This window comes from Arvicanthis niloticus, chromosome 3 (genome assembly GCF_011762505.2).
Source record: "Arvicanthis niloticus isolate mArvNil1 chromosome 3, mArvNil1.pat.X, whole genome shotgun sequence".
Taxonomy (NCBI): domain Eukaryota; kingdom Metazoa; phylum Chordata; class Mammalia; order Rodentia; family Muridae; genus Arvicanthis; species Arvicanthis niloticus.
The window spans coordinates 3,175,964-3,197,144 of NC_047660.1; the positions used below are offsets into that span (position 1 = coordinate 3,175,964).

The following is a 21,181-nucleotide window of genomic DNA, read 5'->3' on the forward strand; positions in this document are numbered from 1 at the left end:
GATTCTGACACGGTGCCAGCAGGACAAGGGTGTTAACAGGGTAACTGAGTGCTGCTTGTCCACAACCATTCATCCCATGGAGCTCAGATCACAAGTGTGCATGTGTCATAGACTCAGACCACAAGTGTGTGTCACAGGCTTGGATCACAAGTGAGTGTGTGTCACGGTCTCGGACCACAAGTGAGTGTGTCACAGTCTCGAGCCACAAGTGTATGTGTCACCATCTTGAACCACAAGTGTGTGTGTGTGTGTGTGTGTGTGATCATATCAGACCACAAGTGTGTCTGTCACCATTTTGAACCACAAGTGTGTGTATGTGTGTGTGTGTCACAGTCTCGGGCCACAAGTGTGTGTGACCATATCAGATCACAAGTGTGTGTGTGTATGTGACAGTCTCAGACCAGAAGTATGTGTGTCACCATCTCGAACCACGTGTGTGTGTGTGTGTGTGTGTGTGTGTGTGTAAGAGAGAGAGAGAGAGAGAGAGAGAGAGAGAGAGAGAGTATTGGACCCTAACCCTGACCATTACCATTGCTGGCATTTTTTCACCATATTTTCTGTTTTCACTTATATAAGTTTAAAAAGCATGAAAACTTTCTTAAACTGTCTTTGCAATGTGTGTGTGGAAGAAGGGGCCTGGGATGGCGCAGGACATAAGCACATTAACTAATCAGGAGGCCAGAGCTAACCGACTATGCTAGCACACACTAGGTGTTCCCCTGTTCTCCCAGGTGGTAGGAGGAGACCAGAGCCCGCCAGCCTTACCTTCCAGCCCCGACACCCTGTCTGACACTACCCGACACCTTGTGCCTACCCTTCCTGGGATCACAAGATTGTCAATGCCAATCAGATCTTTCTTGAGCTCATGAAGCTTCTGGAAGTTCTCCATCTTGATCATGGTACCGTGCAGCTGTGCCACCATCTCTGTGATCTCTGCCAGCGCAGCTGAGGAAGGGAAACGGGCTGCAGCTTAGCAGAGACAGGACCAGGAGCCCGGCAGGATGAGCTTACTCCAGGATGCTTTGTCTCAGCCAGTGCCATGAGCTCCAGGCCCGCTCCACCCTCACACATTACAACCCAGTTTGGTCTAACAGACATTTACTGGGCATCCACTGGTCAGCAGGGTGGGAGGAGGCTCAGAGGGCACAAAGGGTATCTTAGCCCCATGGTGCTCAGGCACAGAGGGACCCAGGGGCAGCCTCTTCACTGGTCCCTGATCAGCGAGGCCACCTTATGTCTTGACAGGTGACACTGGAGTCCATTTAACTTTTAAGGACAAATGAGCCCCACTAGTGACTAGAGAAACACAATGCAAATTGGCCAGGCTTGCTAAGGGGGGGTCACAAACCCCGCCCTTGTGGGCGACTCGCTCAAAGCTGGGAGGGGCCTTTAGCCATCCCATCCTGGCATAGCTGACTGATGATGCCAGTGGTGTGAGACAAGATGGGAGAGAGGGCAGCCTTAACTCAAGGGTCAGGCAGAGGTCAAGGTGTTGCCCCCCCCTCCCCCAGTGGGCCTGAAATGGGAGTACTGAGTGCAAAGGAGAGGAGTGTGTGCTAACAGGGAAGAAAAAAAAAAGTGTTCTATCTACCAGCATCACCTTCCCATAGGAAGATCAGGATGGTAACCATCACACGATGGAAACCCGGGATGCTGCAACATTAGACAGTCCAGAGACCCCCAGTGGGCACAGCATCCTGCAGGGGGCACGGGCACTGGTGTGGGTCATGTGCACATGCATTCTTACCTCTGCAGTCCCTGAAGTCAGCGTGGCTCGGAGGGTGGTGCTTGCACAGCCGCTCCAGGACCTGCTTGTAGTGCATGAGCCGGTGTAGAGGACGCAGGAGGAAAGTGTTGAGGGGCAGGTAACACACCTTCTGCAGCTCGAAGTCTCGGCAGAAATGTTCCAGCCGCCGGGAGCCCTTGATGGAGGTCTCCAGGGCCTCCAGGGCCTCGCTGTGCTTCCACAGGTGGGCCGCCAGGTGCTTTAGGGGGGAAGCAATGTCCCTGTCAGCACGTGCCCGCCGGCGTGACGTGGGGAAACCGAGGAAACCTCTGTGCTCATGATTCTACACGTTTTAATTCTCGTAGGTCACTAGTTTGTTAGTTCTAGGAGCTGCTAAGCATGACATGGAGAACCCCATGAAGGCAGCGACCGGTTTGAGACGCACCTGCATTATTAGGGAACGGGTGAGCTACGGGAGGGATATCAGAGGCCTACACGTCCCTCGGAAAACAGAGGCATGCAAGGCCAGGATGCACTCTCTTTGTGTGCGCTTTCATCTTGTGCCTTGGGGGTGTGTGGGCTGATGCTTGGCAGGTGGGTAGTTCACAGTGAGGGCTGGAGACCACACGCTGCAGAAAGACCTGATTATCATATGGTGATAGAACCATAGGCTAGGTTCTCCTGGTCATGCTATATCCAGTGTCATGTTCTGACACAAGATAGTACTGCAGAGCTCAGCTGAACTCAATGCACACAGTGAAGGCACACAGGAGAGACGGCCACAGGCACATGCTCCTGCGTGCTGGCCAAAGAGACGGCTGACTATGCTTAGCGTGAGCAAATGCAGTTTGGTGCCTGGGCTGCGGGGGTGGGGTAGCAAAGACACGACAAGCAGGCATCGCTGCTAACCCAGGATGCTACATTTCTAGAATCGCCTGCTGTTTTATAAGAATTCTTTAATACCAACAATAAAAACCAAAGTAAAACAAGACGAGCAAACAAAACCCATGCGACTCAGCTCGCTCCTCAGCCATGGCTGCCAGCGCCCTCCCCAGTCCATTTTTGCTTTGCTTGCACAGAGCCCCATGCTGCAAACCCTTGAGGTCGGCATGGCACTGAAATGCCATAGAGGCTGAGGAGGCTGGCTGAGCACAAGATGTCAGCCCGTGGACTGAGGAACGTGGTGCCTGGCACAGGGTATACTTTTAGTCTTCCGTGCTGGTTGATGGAGAAGGCAGAGTTAGCAGCTCTTGGTGGAAGAGCAGTGGGGGTTCTTGGCAATCAGACTGAGAAGGCCACAGGTGGCTGGTGATCAGCATCAAGGAAATGTCCCTGGGAGTGGGGGAAGGGCCAGACACGTCTCCCCACTGCTCCTGAGTCCTGCACCTATGCCCCCAAATAAGGGGGGTTTGGTTTTTCTTTTCAGATAAGTGGGAGCCAGACCGGGCTGAGGAAAGCACATGGAGCGAGAATAGCCGTCTTAGGAATGGCCGGTGACTGAGATGTACAGCCAGTAAGTCACATCATGGAAGAAAGAAGCTAGCTGGGTCAGGCTAGATCTGTACCATCCAGCCACAGGACACTCTGCGGAAGATAAAACTGAATCTGTGAAAGACCCAGTGTGAGGACAGAGAGGTGGCCAGCGGAGGCACAGCAAGCTTAGCTCAGATAGGGTCTTCCTGCCTCAGCCCCCTGGGATCACAGGACTGGACCACCAGGTCCAGCTCCACAGTGCACTTACTTTTTAAGGCATCAATTAAAAATGTTTCTGTCTGATGCTATCATGGTGGGACTTTTCTTCGCACTCAGAATGTCTGGTACCAAGAGTGAGCCCCGAGTGGACCACAGGTTTAGGCAGTGGTAATACTGTATTACTGGTCCATCAATCTTAGCTGTATTGATTACATCAGTGAAAAATGTGAAAACCATGAGTGTTGGGTGTGTGTGGGGGGGACCCTATATGCTCTGAATAAAACTTAAAATTGCACTGGAAAAGCAAAATATATTTTTAAAACACAGATACAAAGATGCCTGTTACTCAGAAACCCAAGTTCTGTGCTAAGCCCACCCCACAGCGCTAAGACTTGGCTGTGAACCTTGCCAGGCTCTGCTTGCTTTTCTTGATTGATACCTGACACCTCAAGATCTCACACAGCTTCTCTCTGATGCTGTCCCACACTGCAGCATGGTATGCTTTAAATAGGGTCAAACACTGATGCTTCAGGGTCTACTGAGTTACACGATAATCTTCATTAAGAAGTGGGGAGGGCTGAGGACGTGGAGAAGGAGAGTGGTGCATCCATACACACACACACACACACACACCATACATACACACACACACCACACACACATACATACATCATACACACACACCATACACATACACCACACCCACATACATACACCATACACACACATCATACACACACACCACACCCACATACATACACCATACACACACACACCATATACATACACACCAAACATACACACATACACCACACATACACACATACACCCCATACATATACACCATACAAACACACACCATATATATATATATATATATATATATATATATATATATATATATACACACACACACATTATACACATACACACCATAAACACACAAACCACACACACACCACACACCACATACAATAAATACACATCATACACACACACCACACACACATACACACACATACTCACAACATACAAATATCACACACACCATATATACACATACACACCATACACACGATATATACACACACCCCATACACATACAACCCCTCCACACCCCATAACACACCACCTGCAGATACCCTCTCCACACATACACACATACACACACCATACACACACTCCATATATACCACATACACCCTTTCCACCCCATAACAACACACCACCAGCACACAGATGCCTCCTCCGAACACAACACAATCACACCCCACCCAGAGCAGGAAGCTGACAAGAAATGTCTTGGGCAGCTCTTTATCCCAACACAGTGACCTAGCCGAACGGACAATGGGAGTGAATTCAAGCCTCACAGCACCCTCAATTCTGTGGGCGTCCTCCTACACGGTAGGTACTCCTTACCATGGACAGTGGGCTGCACGACTGCCTGGCTCTGCCACAGTGGAGGCAGCATGGAGGCTGCCTTTTTAGGGGTCGATCTTTTCTTGGGACAGCTATCAGGAACTGAGGTTCTGGGCATGCCTCAGCTGCTGAGATTTTACACTTCTTAAAAACATACACATAGGTATGTTCGGCACACAAATCGTGTGAATCAAAGCAAAAACCTTTTGTATTACAGGCATCCCTAAAAAGTGTGTCCAAATGGAAAAGTCTGAGTCTTAAACAGCGGTAGGAGAGGACCGTGGGCTAGTGCTTCTTAGCTCTCTCGGGTACACTTTCACTGTAGATGCTGCTGTTTAAAAACAGATTTGCCTTTCATGGGTTTAAAGACATGGAATAAGGCCTAGATAGTCTGGCATCTAGGACTGTCATGCACAAAGGAAGTCAGAACAACTGACTGAGGAAACATTCAGTAGAAACATTGTCTGTCGTTTTTTTTTTAAGGTTGTGAGTGACCTGTGTATTACTAAATACCCGTGGTTTATCTCCAACTCAGAGCTTCCCCAGTAACATTCTTTAGAAAGGTGAATGGTCGGTCTGATTACATGGTCATCCCTGGGTGCTTTGCAAAGCTGGACAGGCCCCGAACCAGTTCCAACCAGCTCACCTTCATGCCCTGAATGTTCTTCAGCATGACGTCTCCGATTCTTTGGTAATCTCCTCTGATGTGGGCATTTGAGCGGCCTTCCCTGGGGCAAGAGAGGTAGACACACAGAGTTAGTGATGAAACACCCATTTGACATCTCCCAATCACCCAGCTGGATTCCTCTCTAGTGGTTCCTATGTATTTTTCTTGGGAGCATATACATCGAGTGCTGGAAGATTCTGAATTAGCCCCTGGTTCAGTAGAGCCTTCCTCTTGTATCCCCGTGTGATTCCGGCACTTGGGAGGCTGTGGTAGGAGGATTGTAAACTCAAGGCTAGCCTGAGCTATACAGTAAGATCCTGTCTCAAAAACCAAACCAACAAGATGTTGGGAGCCAACTTTTAGCAGAAAGCGGCTAGATTATCTTTGCAGCCATCTGGAACCATATACCCTGATAAGAGATTTGGTTTTCAATAGCCTACAACAGCTGAAGCACACTCTGATATCCCACATATTTTGTGTTGCTGTTTACTGCCCCCAGCTGCAAGGCGCAGCGTGGTAGCCACACCTGCAAGGCATGCGGTTCACGTGCTGTCCACGTGCTATCCGGGCCATATATGCCTGTAAGGCGCACATGCTATCCAAGCCTGCAAGGCGCACGCTATAGACGCCTGTAAGGCTTATGTCATATCAACACCTGCAAGGCACGTGGTATCCACGCGCCTACAAGGCACGTGGCAAAAGTGTATAAATACCTCAGAATTCTCTTCAATAAAAGAGACTTGAGACTAGGGACGAGAGACTAGAGAAGAGACTTGAGACTTGATCACATCCTGTCTTGTCTCCATTCTTCGTGTCTCCTGCCCCTGCAGCCCCACTCTCTCTCTTGACCAGAGCACTTAGCCCCCAAAGCGTTGAGGCAGAGTGCAGGTTCTCAACAACAAGAGGTCTCCATTTGTCTTTGAAAGATAACCATGGTTGCGTCTGATGGCATTTTTTTCCTTCTACACACAAGTCAGCATAAACAACACTGGCACCAATGGGCTTATACACGCGTTCCATCCTTGGGACTAAGACACTCACAGGGAGCAGGGCAAATCAGGGGCTCTGTCCCCAAGAGAGCTTAATCAAAAGCAATGAGCCTCTTGTAAAGCCCTAAGGAAGCAACACTGTGATGAGGACTCTCAGGAGAACCATTCCTGGAGGAAAAGGGGCAGATGACAGAGACAGGCAGGATGGATGGCCAAGTAGGGTGAGGTAGGGCAGCGTGCCCCACCTCCCACATACAGGCCATAGAGGTGAACCCTTCTCTAGAGTACTAGGACTCAGTCCCTCTGCATGCATTCCCAACTCAGGGCTCAACTAGCAAGAGAAAGCAGTATTTGCTGACTATTTCCCCGGGGACAGTGAGCACAGTATAGGCGCTGACTCAATTTAACCCTCAAAGCAAACTTGAGAGGCAACTGGATCTTTCTCCTTTTATCTCTAGCTGAGGTACACAGACGCATGCTTGTCACGAGGCCACGAGCTTGCACTTGGCCGTGGCAGTTTAGTCTCTAGGGCTACGCTTGTATCACGCCTGTTCACGTCCTCATTTAGCGGTAGGAATGGAGTAATAAGCAAGGCAAACCTCGACCTCCATTGCTAAGGCAACTGACAGGCAAGAGCCAAGCTAACCGAGGAATGGTAAGAACCAGGCACGGGGTATCAGACTGGATGTAAGTGCTGCTCAAAGAGAAAAAGAAAAACAAAACAAGACCCCACAGATGAGGTGTGGGGGGTGGGGGTGGGTGGAGCCGAGGATTACAGAGATCTGAGAGCATCAAGAAGAGATTTCTGTGGGGGGCATGTGAAGCCTTCTCCAGTGGTTGCCTCTATCTGTGGCTCACCAGGGACCTGCAGGGAACCAGAGTGGGGGTAGGCAGGGTGTGTGCCTCATAAATCAGGTTCAGGAGCGGTCACATCTGCAGACTGGAAACGGGGCCACCGCCCTCCTCTGCCCCAGGGCGCTGCAGCACATACTTGCAGGCTCTACTTGAACTACCTGTTCAGACGTGACGTGGAGTGACATGACGGTGCTCGAGAACCAGGAGCACAGAGACCACTGAAGCAGCACAAGGGTGTACCCACTGTACTCCCCAGCCTTCAAGCCTCCCTGCTCCATCCTTCCTCCTGGCTGTCATAACCACCATGCTTCCTCTCCTCTCTAATTAAACCTCGGCTCTGTCTCCCTCAGCCGCCCTCTGCTTACAACATCCTGGAATGGTTCCTGTAGCCCCTTTGCTGCCTCTCTTCTCTGCTCCTCAGGTCCATGAGGAACCACTCTCCCTTTCTGTTGTCTCGTCCTTCATCCGGGTACTCCTGTCCCACTTCCCACAGCTTGAATCCAAGATGCCAACTCTATATGCTACTGTTCTTCAAACCTACTGACTTGGGGTCCGTGTTTCTCAGACCTTCAGATGGCTTGCCAGGGCCACCAGGGATGACTCCTGCAACCGGCTCAGACCCCGGTGCCCCTGGCAATCCTTGGCCTAGTGCTAAGTCCTATAAGTCCTGCTCATTATCCCCTCCCTTGCTGCGAGTTTATGCTGTCTCTGGCATTTGGGGTTATTAAATGTCTAGTGAGTATAACATCTGGCCTTTTGCTGATCCATCTGCTGGTTGATAATTTAATGATGACTGCTCCACCTAAACACTTGACAAAAGGAGGGAACTGACTTCCCAGAAGTTCCTGCCTGAAGGACTCGACCTGAGGGTCAGAGGCGTTCCTGCTGCACCTTCACTAGGCGCCTCGTTAGAGCTGAAAGGTTCTTTCCTTTCCCACCAGACCAAGAAGATGCTCCATCAAAGGAAGACCCTTCTGCTAAGCCAGAGGGTCAGGCTCTTCACAAAATGACACACACTCACCCAAACATAGGAAGGGCACAACTCACCCTGGAGATTTCCTGGAATCTACATGGATGACCCGGAATTTACAGATACATCAAATGGCACATGTGTGAAAGGTCTACTTGGTTCAAAGAACCAAGTTACTAGCTTCTTCCATGACAGTGGTTTGGGTGGGAGGGGGCGGTTAGATTCAGATTCTATTAAAGCAAGTACTTCCTCATGCATGGCTAAATACCGGCCCAAGACGAAATCAAACCTGCAGAGGGCGAAGGGCAAGAGTGGGCGGCAAACTTAAGTTGCTTCACTCCCTCCATCTTAAGGTGTGATCTCAAACTTGTGGGGATCCTTCTGCCTCAGCTTTCCAGGTAGTAGGATTACAGGGACAAGCCTACGTGTCAGGCACTCGCCTGCCAACTATTTGCTTAAAAAAAATCTACTGTTATTAAAACCTTCAGCAAGAAGAGTGCTGTCAGAGTGCTCTCTCTCTCTCTCTCTCTCTCTCTCTCTCTCTCTCTCTCACACACACACACACACACACACAGTCTACATGCAGCATAAAGCCACATTTATAGGGCATTAGCTCTGGGTGATGTCACAGGAACGGGCTGCAGCCACGCACAGCTCTGCACAGCACAGCACATCTGTCTGCCCTGCCCTCCCAGATCAGACGGAGCCCTGAGGCAGAGGAGTCAAACACCAGGACAAGCCCATGGGACTGGGAACAAACCTCGAAGTCTTGCTGCCTCATGTGGGATTCTCCAGTCGACATAGCTAAGGCATTTATTTTACTAAGAAGAGCCCAAAGGCCATTTTATTATCAAGAACAGGAAGAAGTAATTATAACTTGTCCAGAACATCCTCTGGATCTTAACTCTACAAGAAAAGGGTCCTTGTTTGGAAGGCAGGGCCACGTATTTGTTGTCTGGATAATTACTGCACTGTAACAGCTGAAAATTCTTTTGACAATTTCACTTAGGAAAACCATGATCCACACAATGTGATTAATTTATTTCCAGGAACCTACATGTGACCTCACGTGCAATGTATACAATGCAGACACATCGAGACAAATACCATGCATTTTTTGGGCTTTCTGGTCCTGAATGAACACCTGGACAGCAGACAGACCAGGAAGGAAGGAGAAAGAAAAGGGCATAAAAGCAACGAATAACCAGCGGTCGAGGGACACTCACAGTAAGGCTCCCTGGGCTGGAGGCTTCTGTCCCAGTAGCCCTCACAGGAGACAGACAGATACTGCAGGAACAGGCAGGCAGAGCCTGTCAGAATCAGCAATCCTTGGCTCTCCTGCTCAAACCCCAACCTACGTTCAATACAAGATCCACCCAGAACCTGAAAAGAGGTGTCTCACAGCACGCCTCCCAGACCTCCAGCTAGGGTACATGAGGACTAGTTCTGCGGACCAACTTGGAGACTCACTCTATGTGAGTAACCATGTGTAGATCTAAGCATGCTCATAACCCCAGCCCGCCCCCTCTCTCGTAACAAAAGGTCTACGATAAGGAACGAGCTTCCTGTCTTGGCCTTTGGATTGATGGTGCCTTGGCTGGCGAAGCGGAGAGTGTGAAGGCACTACTGCCAAGCGTGATGGGACGGATCTCCATATGAAGGAGCATACCGACTCCTGAAAGCTGACCTCTGACCTCCATCCATAGACTGTGCCGCGTGCATTTGTGCACACACAGAATTTTTAAAGTAATTTTTAAAAAGTTAACTGAACTCATGGTATTCAAGGGAATGTTCTGTAATGACAAAAAAGTTCTTTTAAGTCTGTTACCCATGAGAGCAGCCATTTCCACACAATAGGTGGTTAGAGATACCGAGTTGCTGAATTTAACTCCTTGTTTGCGTGACTCGGCATGGCCGGGGTACCAGAGGATATGCCTACACGTGAGTGTCTTAGAGGACACGCCTGCGTGTGCATGTCTTGCTTGGTTGTCTTTTTATTCCCACAGTTATCTTGGGTACTGACAATGTAGCAGGAGCATGAGACTCTTCAGGTGTGAGTCACCCGTCAGGGGAGCAGGGAATGAGGTGCATGCGTGTGCACACATGTGCAAGTGTGGACAGGATCATTCAACATGGACCATAGGGGACGTTGCTTGCTTCTTTTGAGAGAGGTTGAGGAACAAAAGCAGCCACTCTGGAGCTGACAGCCTCTCTGCTGAGCTGTGTGGGGTACATCCAAAGGCCTGTGGGATGGCTGTCTGCTGCAGAGGAGGCAGGAACGCAGCCTAGCCAGCCCACAGCCGTGGGAAGGGGTTCCTTTCTAAAGCTGTCCTGAGCAGGCCTGATATTCAGTCTGAGGTCAGAGGAAGAGAACAAATTTAACCTCAAAGCTGTCACCTCGGCAAGTACAGCATCTGGGATGATGGCCAGGGACACCAGAGGGAGGTGTGGAAAGGTCTGCTTGCTCCTCTGAGCTACTGAGAACTAACCCTCCTCACTCCTGCACCTCTGCCTGCTGATCAGGCAGACAGAAACAGAAGGGAAAGGCTCCCGATAATGAGGGGTAGGGTGTTCAGTGTTCAGATCAAAACCCAGTGTTGTGCTACCTAACACATCTGAGGCTTTGTGAAGGTGAGAGAAAGGAATTAGAGACACCATATAGACAGCCCAGACAGGGCAAGGGGAGCCAGCTTGCAGGCACCTCAGCACCATTAGAGTGAGGGGAGCCAGCCTGCAGGCACCTCAGCACCATGAGAGTGAGGGGAGGCAGCTTGCAGGCACCTCAGCACCATTAGAGTGAGGGGAGCCAGCCTGCAGGCACCTCAGCACCATGAGAGTGAGGGGAGGCAGCATGCAGGCACCTCAGCACCATGAGAGTGAGGGGAGGCAGCCTGCAGGCACCTCAGCACCATGAGAGTGAGGGGAGGCAGCCTGCAGGCACCTCAGCACCATGAGAGTGAGGGGAGGCAGCCTGCAGGCACCTCAGCACCATGAGAGTGAGGGGAGGCAGCCTGCAGGCACCTCAGCACCATGAGAGTGAGGGGAGGCAGCCTGCAGGCACCTCAGCACCATGAGAGTGAGGGGAGGCAGCCTGCAGGCAGGGACAGGACCATGAGCAAGGCGCTGTTCCTTTCTCCTCTGGCCCTGCAGGCCCCTGTGATGTTCTTTCTTTTGTGCAAGTGTGACAAACACATCACAGCACTTCCTAATGGAGACTACACACTTGGAGAATCTGTCTCTGGATAGGTTCTCCGTCTACCTTGGAGGTGGGGTAGCAGTGTGTGACATTTTGCAAGTCATCTCAGACATGAAGTTTCAAAGTTGGGTGGAATGTCCACCCATCCCAAGGTGGAGGCTAGGTGGCTTTCTCTGAGTGTGTTTGAACAGCTGAGTAAACAGGCCTTCTCTTTCAAAAGGAAAAGGCGTTTCAGCCATGTCTCAGAACTCATCAAACCAGTTACTGTTTTGAGGAAGGTGTATGTTGGCTTTGGCCAGCCTGACGCAGCCCTCGGGCCTCCATCTTGTGCTTGGGTGTGTTTGCATGGCACAGAGGGACAAGAGTGTTAACAGACTGGGGGTGGGTGAAAAATTCCAGAAAACCTCCTGATGTGAGCTCTGCCTTGGGCTTTCCCACCATCGACAGGTCTACAGTCCCCTGTGGGCCTGCCAGGGGGAAAACCACACAGGCACCAAATCTGAGGAACTCCTGATGCAGAGAAAAGTTTCTACTTTTTTTTCCCCCTTTTAACAGTGATAACTGAAAACAGCAATGGACTGGGCACGGTGGCACCTGATTTAATCCCAGTACTCTGAAGGCAGAGACAGGGGGATTCCCTGTGAGTTTTAGGCCAGGCCAGCCTGATCTACAGAGCTAGTTCCGGGAAAAACCAAAACCAAAACCAAGCCAAACCAAATCAAAACAAAGAAAACCCTCCAAGCCGGAAAATTGCAAGGAATAAAATCTACAGTTTGACAGCAGAACACAACACTGTTGCTTTGTTTCCACGAGAGACAAAGAATGCTCATCTAGAGGGAGAGCGCGAGGCCTGCACAGGAAATCTATCATGTCAGCAAATCTAAGAGTATTTCAAATCCAGTTAACTTTTTAGAAAGCTTAGGTTGGGCCGGGAGATGGTTTAAAGTCAGTGACTGCCAAGCCTGAGGTTTAAGTCCCAGGATCCATGTTATTTTTGTTTTTGTTTTTTTAAAAGCAGGACATGGCTGCTTATGTCTGCCCATCCCAGCACACCTGTGGCAAGATGGGAGGTGCAGGCAGCAGAATCACCCAGAAACATGTAGGTCAGTCAGCCCGGAGTGTACAACAGAAACGGGAGACCCCAGCAAGATGGAAGGTAAGAACCAACCCCCTAAGTTATCCTCTGATCTGCACACACCCACCCTGGCCGGAACCCAACCACACCTACACATCACACATATATACAAAATAAAATAAAATAAAATAATCCAACCCATCATCTTCCTCCTTCCTGTGTGGGGCGTAGTACTTGGAGCTGGCTATCAACACTTGATCTTTAAATGTATGAAACAGTCCTGTGAGGAGACTCTTCCGATTCACAGTTTACAGGTGAGCAAAAGCCACTCAGCCGCGGACAGCTGGGTGTCTACATAAGTGAGCTCCAAGGGATGCCTGGGCTTCATCTGCCTGTGTTAGCCAAGTGTTTTACAACAGCCATTTTGCTTCTTAACTGCCTTAATTAACATGAGCTAGCCTGTGTTTCCCATGTCATCATACATAAAAGCATAAACCCTTACCTAAACTGTCTGTCCGGCTGTCTGTCTGTCTGTCTGTCTGTCTGTCTGTCTATAACTGTGCAAACTCCCTTCTTAATCAACTTGACTGTGGCCCATTATTCTCACTGATACATTCAGGCCATGGCTGCCTGCTTTATGTAGGCATTACTGTTCCATATGTCCTCCAAAGCCAGGCTAGAAGCAGGGTTCTGTGGTTCCCTGGGACACTGAATCCTCCTTTGCAGACCCTTGGCCTAGTACCACCTGTGAGCAAAGCCCAACACACAGGGTCACTTATTACATCAGTCAGCTTCTTGATCCTACCACACAATACCTGAGACAAGTTACTCATAAAGAGAAGAAGGTCTACAGAGCTCAAAGCCTTCCTGGTTAAAGTAGCCCTATGGTGTTGCGCGTTGGGTGGGAAGGTATGTGGCTGCCTGTTGTAACAAGCACTCAGACTGCAAACCAGGAATCTGAGAGGACAGGCCCCATCCCATAATCTCCCTTGTGGCTGCTCATCCCGAAGCTCCACAGATCCTAAGAGCCACTTTCAGGATCAATCCTTTAACAAACAGCACCATAGTCTGTTTCCTTCATGCATGAACTTGTCATGCTTGCACACAGAACAAAGAAGTGCAATTCAATTCACTCTGTGAAATGCAAACCAAAGAATCCTAGGATCAGTATTTACCATGTATTGGGTAGAGGTGTCAGCTGTTCCCCAGAAGCAGTTACCCTAAGAAGTACCAGAGAAATAAAAATTTCAGGGTCTCAACCCCAAAGTCCAAACTAAACAGGGTTGACAGGATCTTAGCAATCTGCATTTTTCAGTCCCTCCATGGCCTTCAGGTATGGCCAGGGATGGAGTCTGCACCATGAATAACTACTTTCTGGAATGGACAGGCGCCCTCTGCTGGAGAGACCTAGAGTTGCAGTTACTCCCCACTAAGGAGTTGCTCTGCTAGGCTTTATTGGAAACTCACTCCCCAACTCGGTCCTCCGGTACAAAGAGGACAACAGCTCACCGGTCTCATCACAGGTCTCAGAGGACTAGCCTACGGGTACCAGACAAGCGTGTCATGTGTTTGAGGCTGAGGTCCCTTTATCTTTTCAGTCATTTTATTTTGAATGGCACACGACCTCATTCCTTCCTTCCAAATGGGAGCCTCAGGTTGAATAATTTGGCCTCAGACTGGCAGCAATCCTCCTGCCTCCATGGGAGGCAACACTGAAGAACACATAGCTCCCTTTGGAAGCCTGTCACTTACACTCAGCTCCTGCTGGAATGGGCCATCGATATCCCCATGTCCCCATCCTCAGCAAGGCTGGGGCCGGGTTAGTAAACACTGCTAACCCCTCCCCCCAAGGGAAGGCCATTTTATACACTAACGCACTCAGGGATTGGAGGGCTCTGCCGCCCCGCACAGTGGTCTTACAAATCAGGCATGGGGCTCGGCTTTAGTTGGAAGTGCCAGAGATAACAGCCTCAGATCATCGGGCTCCTTAGGACCTCACTGTCACTGAATGTCCCCCTCCCCCCACTTCCAATCAGAAAGCAAGGAGGGCACAGCACACATGGTCGCCCTGCAAGAGCATAGGAGAAACCCTTGGCTATTTTTTCCTACATCTTCGAATGCATTTCTGGAAGACAATCAAACCCCCCCCCCCCCCCCCCCCGTGTGTGTGACCACTGTGAGCTCCAAGAGCCTTAAAAAGGACCACAATCTTCTTCTAGAAAAGGTTCTATTTTAGGTGAAGCTACATCAGATTTTCCATTCCACAGTAAACAAAATTTTTCCATTTTTTTTTAAATACTGTCACCTTCGCCCCCCACCTCGAGGCTTTATTTTGTACGTAGCAGAGACTTGAGTATTGTTTTTAACCACTCATTCTTCCGTTGATGGATATTTAGATCACGCTAATGTTTTGGTTCTGTATTGGATGTTTTTGCTCATGTCATTTCATGATATTAAAATATATCCTTATGGGGCTGCAGAGGTGGGTCAGCAGTTAAGAGTACTTGCTGGACAGGCATGGGGACTGGAGTTCAGATCCCAGCACCCAGGTAATGTCAGGGTGGTTCTTACATGTCTCTAACTCCCAGCTCCAAGGGACCCGCCACTGTCTTCTGGCCTCCCTCTGCTGACAGGTGAGCACACCTGTACACACACATGCACATACACTCATGCAAGCATGTGCCTGAGCACACGTGCACATACACACACACAAATAAAACAAATATTTTACAAAATTATATCCTGGGCTATTAAGATGGGTAAAGGCACTTTCCATGTAAGTCTGGTGACCAGCGTTTGACCTCTAGAAGCCACATAAAGGTGACAGGAGTGACCAATCCAGAGTTATCTCTGAATCACATGCACAAGGTAGCATGTTTGTCCACAGATACTATGAACATAGACTGCAATAATAAAACATACTTATATCCTTATAATAAGGTAAAACTATGTGCATATGTGTTGCATAGATTTTATATTTTCAAAATACTCTTTAAAACCTGTTAGATGAAATACAGCATTATTATTATATATATGTGTGTGTACATATATATACATATAAATATATATATACACACTCATGCACACAAATGGACACACATACAATGTATATGTGACTTCACAATAACTACTGTAAGACAAGCAGCAGTGAAATGTTATTTCACAAACACTTCCTGTCCCTCTACTTACCAGCCCACAGTCCCACGTAATTAGCATAAGAAAATGCATTTTGAAGAGTCCTCAGACCAAGGCAAAGACCCACATAGTATTTCAATGGAAAATATTTCAAGGTTGGCTTGCCTCAGACGTTTATCTCTTTTGCTTGTACGGGATAACTCGAGATCAGACAGGGATGGTGACGTGAGAGTGTGGACGGAAACACTGATGGCAAACTGGACTGTACTCACCACAGGGCAAGTCGTTGCTCAATTTCCTTCAGAAAGTTGGTATGGAACTTGTGCAAAGGTTCAAAATTCGGGAATATGAGAGTTTTCAAGGCTTCGGGCATGGAGTCCTCTTTGCTGACTGTGCTCTGAAACCACTGGGAAAGAAACAGCGGGACAAGTCAGAGGTGACTGTGCCCAGAGACCACTGGGCATGGACAGGGACAAGGCAGAGGGATGTCTGCAGAGGCAGCAGGAGGCCATGCACTTTCCCATAGGGTTCTGAGCATTTCTGAGCTGTCAAGGGCAGAGGCTGGCTTTCTTGCTCCCCCCTTCCCACACCACCGGGAAAAGTGCCTATCTTTATACAGTTGCTCTCTCAAATGGTTCCCCATGGCTATGGTTGCTCTCTCAAATGGTTCCCCATGGCTTATTCAAGCCAGAGCCCATCTCTTCAGGGAGGAACTACTTGAATCCAGGCCTCATCCAGGGAAGCTCAGCAGGGAGTAGTGAGTTCAGGATGGTGGGCTAGCCTTTGCTTCATACCTTCAGGAGCGGTCCCCTCTACCCTTCATAAAAATACTGGGCATGAAGATGGCACAGCAGCTGCTGTTACCAACATGAGTGGGAGCTGCGTCCCAGGGTTTGCAGAGCATCAAACACAAATCTCATCCCAACAGTGCGGGGCTCCCTCATCACTGGCTATATTCTTTCTCAAAATCATGGGGTCAAAGCCCCCTGGGAACCCCTCCGTCCCCCTCTCCCACTGCCACTGTGCTTTTAGACTGGACAGGCCTGATGACAGCAGTCAAAGGCAGTCAGTGGTACTTTCTCCACCATGGCACAACTTACTATAGAGATAACCTGACGTTTCCCTCAAGGAAAGACAAGCAGTTATATCCGGTGATGAGCAAAGCACAAAATGTTCTGGCTTAGTGCCCACGGACAGTAGACTTTAATTTTCATCTTCTCGGCTTTAGAAATATCTTTCCCTTGCACTTAAAAACCACAATCATAATTTCTTAAAGAGAACATTTCAAAATAAATACACCATTGACGTTGACTGCCGTAACCCGGGCTCAGGATCGGTAATCCTTACAATTAAAGTCAGAGAGCCTAACATTTACATAACTCCAGTTTCAGGGCAGCAGGTGAACATTAGGTTAACTAAAAACTGCACACACCGAAGCGATGACCTCAAGATCCTTCAGGTACGTGCGTTCTGTGGTGGAGATTTCCTTAGCAATGTAGTACGCCTTGTCGGTTGGGAATCTCTGCAAAATCCACAAGAGAAGCAGACATGGCAATCACGTTTGAGTGGTAGCCTCTGAGAATATGCCCTGGTCACAAGATTCCCTGAGAGGCTCCCTCCTAACAGATAAAACCTTTTGGTAGCTACTATCAAGTCTACATAAGCTTATTTCCTGGCTGCGTGCATGTGCGTGTGTGCGTGCGTGTGTGTGTGTGTGTGTGTGTGTGTGTGTGTGTGTGTGAGGAGGAGTAGCTACAAGAGTGGCTTTTGGTATGTGAGTGTTACCACCAGCTAGAGGACTTAATTAAGAGTTACACAATCTTCTAGGAAACAAGGACATCAGCCTCCTGAGACGTGTGGGCTGGCAGAGTTAGCTTCTTGAGATCTTCTGAGATGGTATTTACAGCGTCAGGGGCCAGATCAAAAGGAGATGGTGATACCAGTGTGTCTCAGTTCCCTGGACCCTGGGTGTCAGGTGATGGCAGCAACCCAAAACAGGCCACCACTGAGGTCTTACGATTTCCTTAAGCAGTAAGTAAAAGGAAGTGCCTTAAGCTAACCATTGCATTCACTTTCCACTAGAGCTTCCGGTTTCCACCTCGGTATGTACATGAAGGAGCTCTAAAGGGATCCTTTGCAAATGTCTGGGGCCCATGTTCATGGAATACCAGAAGATGAGAATAAAGCGTGCACTGGCAGATGGATGCACACGGGGTGATCTACACAGTGGACACAGTCACATGGAGAGGGGAGCACTGACCCACGCCACCTCATGGATGAACCCCACAGAGGGGACACCAGTGAATGAAGCTAGTCAGAGAGACAAAAACAGCAAGCAGTCTGGGTCGGCTGTCGAGGAATGGGGAATTGTTAGTCACCAGGAAAGGTTTTGTTGGGGAATATGCAGAGTGACAGCCGGTCAACTGTGCACTTAGAGCTGGCATGGCTTACTGTGTGGTTATTTGACTACACCCCGTCTTCCCCACGAATCTGCACCTTTCGCCGGCCCTCTTCTTCATCGTCGGTCCTTGGGCATGCTTGGTCGTTCAGGAGCGGGCTGATCAGGGGAGAGGCCTGCTTGTTGTCAGGACTCAGGTTGGGAGACAGGGTCACGTTGGCTGGGGCGGCTCCTCCCTGCGAGTTGATGGACAGCTCTGAAAGGTGAGGGCTACCAGTCAGGGAGCCTGTTTGGGGATGAGAAGTTTTAAAAGAAAGAAAAAAGTAATTTCTTCTGTGATTGGAGGGCTTTTTTTCCCCAACTTTTACGTTGGTCAGTCTTTAGAACATGGCTGCCGCTGGTGAATACCGCCTTGGTTTCCTAAGGTCCCCGCCCTCCACACCAGCTGCCTCAAGAGTTAGGGTACCCAGACAGAGTCCGCCTCACTCAATGCAGCCCTGGTTACACAATTAAAAATAAGACAGAGACCTCTGCACAGATAACAATTATGGGAGCTTAAAAGCATCGCACAATCCTGTTTTCATCTGGTAGCTACCGCCTCTGCTTCTAAAATCCGCTTCAGGAAGACATGGCATCTAGGTCACGTAAGACAGAGGGGAATGGGGTAGGGGTAAAACTAAGCTAGTAGGCATCTAAGCGGCTGGCGGACTCAGGACAGACTACAACACCTTGTGACAATGGGTCGCAGCTAACAGAGGTCAAGCAGCTAATCCCCCACTCTACAGAACAGAAGCAAGCTCCATGTACCTGGTGACGGCAGTCCGTGTCTGCTACTCTTTGGGACAGAAACACTAGCATTACAGGCAATGGTGGTCATTTAAAAATGCAAGCTGGAGGAGGCCATTATCACAGTTCCCCTTTGTGAATCAAAGGTGACAGGTGGTCAGTTAGTCCTCTAGAAAGGGTATCACATCACATAACAACAGGAAAACGTGGGTTACCTACGACAGGCAGCTGTAGACGTTAGATACCGGGCGCTCTCTGCCGACGTGATTTTGCAAATATCTGTCCTTCAACCCCCTGAGTCTACACAAGGTGTTTCAAAACACACTTCTACGTTGTGGTTAGACCTATTGTATTTATGATTCTGATGTAGAGCAAACATAGGCGAACTGTTTCGATTATAAGAAAAGGAAGTCACAGCCTGCCCTCGTGTTCAGTCCTGGTCCTTGCTACCCGGCACCCTGTTAAGGATCTCCGCAGGACAGGTGAAGTGGTTTTCCCTAGAGTTCCCTTCTTCAGCTGTACAGGAGGTACAAGCCAGGAGGGAATCCCCGCCAGTCTCCCTTGCTCCCAGGCTGCCCTGTGAGTGGCGTCAGCAGCAGAGCGGTGACAAGCCACCTTGTCCAGAAGACAACAGAAAGCAGCTGCTGCACCTACTGACAGCTCATCAGTCCAGGGATTCTTGGAAAACAAGACTAGAGCAGCTGAGGGAAGGCTAAAAAGAAGGCTGCATTAAAAAAACAAAAACAAAAAACAAACAAAAAACCCTCTCACATCTTAATAAACCTTATTGAAGCCCTGGTATTAGGCAGAGGCCCCATCACCCCACACACCACCAGATCCCGTAAATCCCGGAGAAAAAGGCCAGAAATCGCTTCACAAATGTCAATTTTATTGACACTAGTGCACAACTGGATACAATGATTAGGAAAGAATGAAAGCTGTTAAATAGAAATAGTGACACACTGGAATTGCATTGTTTCAAGATACTACACTAGTCTTTAAAAAAAAAAGTCACAGAAAAATGTTACCACTACAAATAGAAGTTAGAAAAGAGAAAATTCTGGCAGTTTGTGTCAAGATTGAAACATTCCATGCATTTGTGAGTGGCTGAGTTGAATTGAGAGTCGTTTTGATTTATCCACCAGTCATCTAGCTTAATGTGGGCTTACCGTCAGCTCTCACGAGATCGGGTGGGCCGGTTATAAGTGACGGCATGCTGGGCCTTGGGGCTGCAGTGGTGGCGTGGCACAGAAAAAGCATTCACCTCTCTGAGAGAGTTGGAGCCAAGGATAAAAAGTTGTTAGAAAGCTAGCTTCAAGTGGGGCATGCTGCAAGGAGATGGTTACCGGCAGGCTGTGAAGAGTTTCCAGCGACAGAGTGCAAGCTGCCTGCCACACGAGGAGAAAGTAAGGTGCACACATTCAGAGACAACCACACCACCCTCCACAGGTAAAGGTAAGGTCCTGTCTCAACTGCCCCGCCCCCTCCCCCGCAAGGCTTGCAGTTAGCTAGCTGACTGGGCAGGTCGGAAGTGTAAGCAACAGACTGAGTCTGACAGAAGTGATGCCCTGACACCTTTTAAAGGATAGAGTTGGTTAGGCTTGGAAGAATTCTCACTGGACTACCTCAGAGAGATAGTGGGAGGCTGCTCTCTCTAGTTGGCCAAGGGATAGAAAAGGCTGGAGAAAGTTTAGGTCTGCCCGCAGGGTTTTCTACACACGTGGTCTAACCCTGTCTGATTGCCTCATGGGGGTTTGGGGGGCGGGGGAGGATAACCAAGTTGGGGTGGTTAATTTCCTTTTCCAAAGAGGCCCTTGGGTCTGTTCATGAAAGGAAGAGGGCTGGGTGTGTAAACTTTCAGACCAAGACTCGGATAAACACCGACACTCTGACCTAAGAATCTGTCGGCGAGGCTAAGGAAGGTGACGCCCAAGTTTCTGAAGCTGGGCCTATGGAGACAAGGCCCTGTCCTTGGGGCTTTGACACCTTACAGGTGATAGAGTACCCAAATGAAGCTGTCACAGTTTGCCACTCTGCAATCAATGAGACAAGCTGGCAAGAGCAGAAAGCAGATCTGGCAGCTCAGTGCCCACACTGGCAGGTGTGGAGGGTGTGTCTAAAGCAAGCCAGGGTTCAAGGGTATGGCGACTACACAGAATTGGGTTCCGTGTCTCCAAGCGGAGAGAATTCACGCTTGCTGAGCCCACCAGCAGTCTTGAAGGCACAGCCCCAGGTGGTGGGAGCAAAGAGAAGGAACCTGTCAGGCACCTTGG

General features: G+C 49.3%; 1 protein-coding gene across 2 annotated transcripts in view; it reads right to left on the reverse strand.

The window, feature by feature from the left end:
- Positions 1 to 21,181, reverse strand: part of Farp1 (FERM, ARH/RhoGEF and pleckstrin domain protein 1) — a 229,758-nt gene that overhangs the window by 10,150 nt on the left and 198,427 nt on the right. Inside the window, exons 14-19 of one of the 2 annotated variants that reach the window (XM_034497328.2) lie at positions 18,221 to 18,378; positions 17,157 to 17,246; positions 15,997 to 16,130; positions 5,484 to 5,565; positions 1,748 to 1,985; positions 815 to 945 (exon numbers count right to left, since the gene is read on the reverse strand). In XM_034497328.2, coding sequence (XP_034353219.1) covers positions 815 to 945; positions 1,748 to 1,985; positions 5,484 to 5,565; positions 15,997 to 16,130; positions 17,157 to 17,246; positions 18,221 to 18,378 — 833 coding nt within the window. Of the gene's footprint in view, positions 1 to 814; positions 946 to 1,747; positions 1,986 to 5,483; positions 5,566 to 15,996; positions 16,131 to 17,156; positions 17,247 to 18,220; positions 18,409 to 21,181 lie in introns of both variants that reach the window. The other variant, XM_034497327.2, reaches the window with a different exon arrangement.